This window comes from Monoraphidium neglectum (genome assembly GCF_000611645.1).
Source record: "Monoraphidium neglectum strain SAG 48.87 unplaced genomic scaffold scaffold01883, whole genome shotgun sequence".
Classification (NCBI taxonomy): Eukaryota; Viridiplantae; Chlorophyta; class Chlorophyceae; order Sphaeropleales; family Selenastraceae; genus Monoraphidium; species Monoraphidium neglectum.
The window spans coordinates 1-6249 of NW_014011745.1; the positions used below are offsets into that span (position 1 = coordinate 1).

The 6249-nt window shown below is 66.4% G+C and overlaps 1 protein-coding gene across 1 annotated transcript; it reads right to left on the bottom strand.

Moving 5' to 3' along the window:
• Positions 1–35: 35 nt before the first annotated feature.
• Positions 36–5840, bottom strand: MNEG_9290 (hypothetical protein; the record flags this gene model as incomplete). Its single annotated transcript, XM_014042237.1, has 14 exons — positions 36–209; positions 462–518; positions 848–958; positions 1356–1489; positions 2131–2269; positions 2711–2860; positions 3101–3211; positions 3550–3729; positions 4013–4209; positions 4409–4676; positions 5019–5111; positions 5317–5369; positions 5554–5617; positions 5730–5840. 14 exons carry the CDS (start codon positions 5838–5840, stop codon positions 36–38), a joined length of 1842 nt encoding a protein of 613 aa, XP_013897691.1.
• Between the last annotated feature and the right edge of the window lie 409 nt (positions 5841–6249).

Below are 6249 nucleotides of genomic sequence, written 5' to 3' on the forward strand. Positions count from 1 at the left end.
CCCCCACCGCTCACCCACCCCCAAACCCCCCATCGTCATCCCCACATCGCCATGACACCAGGGCCCACGCCCCACCTGGGGTCCTCCGGGTGCACCGCCACGGCCGTGTCCCCGAGCATCGTCTCTGGGCGCGTGGTGGCCACCACAATCTCGCCCTCGCCGCTCTCCAGGGGGTACGCGAACGACGTCAGCACGCCGAACTCCACGGGCTGGAGGTGGGTATTGAGGGGGTGGGGGGTGGGGGGTCGTCGAGGACACGGTCGCGCGCGACCCCACGTGGGGATGCAAAACTTGGCGCCCATGCGACGTGAGAAGAAAGGGGCCATCTTCAAGGCTGCCGAGGCCCAACGCTGAAGAGTTTGCACGGAAGGGGCCAGGACAGGCGCCAGAGTGGCTATGGCAGGCAAGCTCATACAAACGGGTGCAGCAAAGGGCGCCGCGGCCGGGCCAGGCCCCCCCACCTGGTCGAAGCCCGGGACGTTGATGAGGGTGCGACCCGGGACATCGATGTAATCCACCTTTTGGGGGACGGAGGGGGGAGAATCAGGCATATGAGGGTGCTGGGGAAGGCGTGTCCTGCAGAGGGCCATCTGCGCTGGCACGGGCAACGCCACAGATGCAGCATTGAGTGCAGCCGTTGCCCCAGACGAAGGATTCCGCTTCCTTTCTCGGCCCCCGAACGCGCGACACGGCGCCGCTCGCTCCCGCGTGCCAATCCAGGCGCCCCAGCTGGCACCGTGGGAGCAAGGAGGAGGGGCGCAGCAAGAGGGCACCTGGGGGACAGAGCACGAGCACGCCAGCGCGGCGACGCCCATCACGCTGGCGCACCGGCACGCCGCCGCCGCACCTCGATGTCGGACACCGCAGTGCGCAGGCGGCAGTCCCAGTTGACGAGGCGGTTGTCGCGGTAGATCACGCCCCCCTCGTACATCCGCACAAACGCTTCCAGCACGGACGCCTGGAGGTGGGCAGGCCGGGGGCGGGGGCACGGGGACGGGGGGGAGAGAGCGTCTGTCGCGTGTGCCGCGCTGCAAGAAAGAGGGGGTGCCAAACGGTGGCGGGACCCATGGTTGCGCCAAACCAACCCGCCCCCAAGGCGCGCCGCGCGTGCGAATGACATGCAGACTCCAAAAAATCCCAACAGGCGGGCCCCGCCTCATCCCGGCGCCCAGCAGCAACCGCGCCGGCGCCGGCTGCGCGCACGTGCCTCAATCCCCCCAAACCCCGCAAGACGGGACCTTCTCCAGCTCCCTCCTCCCCCCACAAGGCACCCTTTCCCTTCATAGAGCCCGCAACCCATAAGATCCCCTTCCCGGCATCAACACGGCCGCCCCCGACCCCGCCCCCCCGCCCACCGATCGCGCGTCGTCCATGGTGAAGACCTGGCGGCTCCAGTCCACGCTGGAGCCCATGCGCCGCAGCTGGCCGCAGATGCGGCCGCCGTAGTCCTTCACCCAGCTGTACACCTCGGTCAGGAACGCGTCGCGACCTGAGGGGTGGGGGGCGGACGCCGTTGAGGGTGCGTGTTAGAGAGAGCGAGTGTGTGGTGTGTGTGCGTGTGGTGTGGGTGCATGTGTTTGTATGCGTGCACGTACTTGTGTGTATGTATGGTGTGTGTGTGTGTGTGTGTGTGTGTGTGTGTGTGTGTGTGTGTGTGTGTCGCCGCGTCCAGGTTGGGGGCGAGCAAGCCTCCAGGTGGCGTCGTGGTGCATCGCAATGCAGCAGCGCGACACCACGACAGCATCTGGCCGCGCGAGGCTCCCAAGAAACCCCAAGACGCAGTGCTGACCAGCCACACAAAGCCCCGCATGTGCGCGTGCTTGTGCTGCGTCCACCCTGGGCATGCGCACATACGTACACCCTGCGCACGCCCTGGCATGCGCCGCACGCAGGATCAAAGACAAAAACAACAGCATACACGCAGCTCTTATAAACATGCCCATATCAACCACACAAAGCACACATGCGCGTGCACACCCACGCCCTCACACACACACACACACACACACACACACACACACAGGCACACAGGCACGCACACACATGCACGCATGCATGCACGCACACATACACACACACACACACACACACACGCATGCGCCCGCGCGCGTCAGACGTCCGTCCACCCACCCAGGTCGTGGCGCGTGATGCGGCGCTCCTTGGCCAGCTTCTTCTCCACCACGCTCTGGGTGGCAATCCCGGCGTGGTCCATTCCCGGCACCCACAGCACGTTGTACCCGCTCATGCGGCGCCACCGCACGATGGTGTCCTGGGTTTGGATGGTGGCAGCAAGTGTGCGGGTGTGGGTGCCTTGCTGTGGGAACGTGCATGCGTGCAAGACTGGCTGTGGATGGGTGCAGAAGGGATGCGTGCGTACGAGCACACGCACACACACGTGTGAACTTGTGGGTCCAACCTACAGCAAGTGTCAACAGTGCGTGCAACGCAGCAACAGCGTGTGTGGTGTCGCACTCGAACACAGCCGAACGCTGTCTTGGCCAGACATTGAACGCAACATGGACAAGCAGATCAGGTGTGCATGCATGTAATAGTGGGGACGTGGGGCAACAGCACAGCAGATTGGCAAAAGCCATATGGCTGGAAGTGGGGGAGCGCACCGCGCGGCCCAGTCTCGCCGAGCCGGTGCCTGGCTTGCACCCCTGGGACTGCATCCGCCTCCCAGGGGCCCCTCTCGTGCAACCGCGCGCACCTGAATGGAGTTCGTGAGCGCGTGGCCGATGTGCAGCGCCCCGGTGACGTTGGGCGGCGGGATGACGATGACGAAGGGCGGCTTGTCGCTGGCCAGGTCGGGCTTGAAGAAGCCGCACTGCTCCCACCACTCGTACCACGCGGCCTCCACCTGCATGAAAATTGCACGTTCACATTAGCACGTTTTATGAAAAAAGTGCGTGCACATACTTCCGGTCTGCGTAACTTGCAGGAGGGGGGGCATCCAGATGGCTGAGTGCTGGACCACTCTAGCCACACCCAGACGCCTCAATCAGGGCCCTCGTCCACGCCTCGGCCGCCTGCAGGCGCAACCCCCAGCCCTCCTCTGTCAAGCCGGCGCAGGGGCCCGGGTTGAGCCCCCCGGACTGACCATGGTCGGGTGGTAGCCCTTGTACAGCTCGGCGGGCATGATCTTCCTCTCGCCCTTGGGGGTGGAGCGGACCTCGGCCAGCAGCTTGGCCACCTCCTCGGCCTCGGCAGCCTGGAGGATCATATGTGTGTGTGTGTGTGTGGGGGGGGGGGTGAGCGTGTGTCAGTGGACATACTCGCGTGCGTGTGTGCGTGTGTGTGTATGTGTGTGTGTGTGTGTGTGTGTGTGTGTGTGTGCGCGCGCGTGCATGCGTGGGTGTACATGTCGTGGATGGCATGCATGTGTTGGGGTAAAGGCGGCGAGTGGGGCTGCGTGGGTTGCAAGCACGGCAAATGCGCAGGGCAGGTCGTGTCCACCACAGGCACGGGTCAACAAAAACCAGCCCATCACCAGCCCTACAACGGCAGCAACCGCCCCCGCTCAAACTGTGCTCCTCAGCCAACCCCAACTGCGACGCGGACGGCGCAGACGTTGCGGCCCTTGCAACGCGCCTTTTTGGCATCCGCCTCCGCCTTAGCCTTAGCCTTCTTATCATTGCCGCCGCCGGCCTTGTCCGCCGCCGCCGCCGCCGCGGCCGCCTTGGCGGCAGCCTTGGCCCGCTTGGCCTCCTTCTCGGCCAGCTTGGCAGCCTGGTGGAGGGGGGCGCACGGACCGCAGCGAATGCACAACCGATAACCTTCGGCTCCCATGTTGTGGAGCAGCCACCAAGACGATCCCATGGGACTCGCTGCATTCCCTGCTGCTCCCCGCCTCACTGTCAGCAGCCGCTCTTGCGGCACGCTCCAGGGGACCCGGGGGCGCTCCTGCCGGGCATCTCCAAAGCGGCCACGTTTCCTGCTTCTCCCGCAGCCCCAGCCACCCGCAGCAGCACTGGGGCTGCCAGCCACACTGAAATCCCTCGCTTCCGCCCACCTTCTTGGCTGCCTTTTCCGGGTCCAGCTCCTCCTTGTCGCCGCCACCCTCACCACCCTCGTCATCCTGCTGCTGCTGCTGCTGCTCGCCGCCCTCGGTCGCCCCCGCCGCTGCGCCCTTCTTCTTTTTCTTCTTCTTGTCCGCCGGCGCCGCCGCGGGCTCGGCCCAGCCGCTGGCGGCGCAGAACTTCACCTCGCCTGCCGTATGGGCGGTTGGGGGGCGGTTGTAGGTCTCAGCCAACCCCTCCCTCCGTGGTGCTCGTTTAAGTAGGAGGTGTGCAATCAAGGTGTCCAGGCGGCCGCCTTGGAAGTGCTGCCTGATGAGACCATGCGCGGGGGCGGCCTGCAGTGGCCGCACGAATCCCTGTCGCCGGCTGCCGAACGAACCCCCGCTCACCCACAACCGGCGCAAAGTGCTCGCTCTCCGCCGCCCCCCGCAGCCACGCGCCCGTCGCCGGGAACCCCGCGCGCACGTCCTCCCCCAGCACGCCCCGCCACAGCGGCAGCAGCGCGCACGCGACCGCGACGTCCGCCAGCGTCAGGGGGCCGCCGCCGGCGCCCAGCAGCGACGCGGCGGGGGCGGCGGCGTCGGCGGCGGCGCGCGAGAGCTGCGCCTCCACCGCGCCCAGGTGCGCCAGGATGTCAGGTCTCGACGCCTCGCGCGCCTTTGAATATCGCAGCAGGGCAGTGGTTTGTGGGGGGTCGGCATGCGGGCGTGTTGGTTGACTGAGTCTGGGCGGCAGCTGGGGCGCTGTAGATGCGGCTCAAGCCGCGCGCCCGCTGCAGCCCACTGCTGCAGCCCGGCAGCCCCGAGATCGCAGCCGCCACATGGCACGGAGCCCCAATCGCCGTGCGTGCTGGAACTAGCCGCAGAGGTACGTGCGCGCTGCGCAGCACAACAGGCGCGCGGCTGCCTGCCCGTGGTCCTCGCGCCCTGTTCTGCGCGACCAGCAGGCGGAGTGGCCTGCGGGCGGGCAGGGACGCATGCGCGGGCGTGCGCCTCGCACCTCGTCTGTTGTGTGGTGGCTGGTCGGCTCCAGCCAGGCGCCCGCATGGGACTCCAGCTCAGCCGCCACCTCCAACCACCGGTCCACCTCGCCCTGCGCCGCCGCGGCCGCGCCGTCAACCCCATGCGCAACGTCAAGCGCCGGGCGGGCGTCGCGGCGTCGCGCCGGGGGGCGGACACGCCATGCTTATAAAGCACCTTGTTTGTGAAGGCAGTCGCCTGTGGGCTGCCTCTGCAGACCAGGCTTGCTGCCATTCAGCCTGCCTGGGCCCCCAGCAGCCTGCCCAGCCCCCGCTCACCGCGAGGTCCTTCGGGACCAGGGCGTCGCCCTTGCTGTCACCAGAGGCGGCCACTGCGCACGAGCAGGGGTGCGGGATGGCGTCGCCTCGTATGCACAAACCTGCGGTCAACGGAGGGACGCCAGCCCACCACCTGCCCCCGCCAGCCTGCTCCTAGAGCACGGACTCCCGATCGCCACTAGCGGCCCAGGCTTTCCTGATCCCAGCCAATGGCCCGGCTGGACTGGGCGCACTCACCAGCACGCACGACCGCCATCGTGCCCACGACCTTGTGCCCCTCAGCCGTGGTGAGCTGGGGCGCCTGATTGCAGGAGCAGCAGGAGCGGCGCGCAGCGCGCAGCGGGCACCCGTTGCAGTTGAGTGCCGATGCGGGGTTAGGTAAATGCCAGGCGGATATCGTATCGACTTTTCACCTGCAGGTCAGGATCGGGAGCCTCCACGGTAAGCTTGGCCTCGACCATCCGTGACAAGATCAGGACCTCCGCCTGGCTCAAGTGTCCAGGAGGCGCCTGGAAGGTCGCCATGGCTAAAGGACTTCAATCAATGACCCCTAGATAGCAATCCTATGCTCCACGCCGACCAAAAGGGATTGCTACAGTGTGCCGGCTGCTGCTATTGATGGCCCAGCTGAGCTGCAGCTGCTCAGGACAATGCGTCGTAAGCGATCAACGGCGAAATGGTGCGATGGGCGTGACCGTTGCCGGGGTTGGGTGGGTGGAGAGCGGCACCTGCCAAGCAGGCTGCGTCAAAGCAGCTGCTCTGCTAGCTGGCTTCCCACCGGCTACTCCGCCTCCATCTGCGGGCATGATACCTTTGACACAAACGTTTGGCCCTAATATGTCATGTTTATTCCTCTCACTTCCGTAAGACGGCCATCAACGCGTGAGGAGCCTCAGCAGAGAAAGTGGATGTGCAGTGGGTCGCCCACCGCTG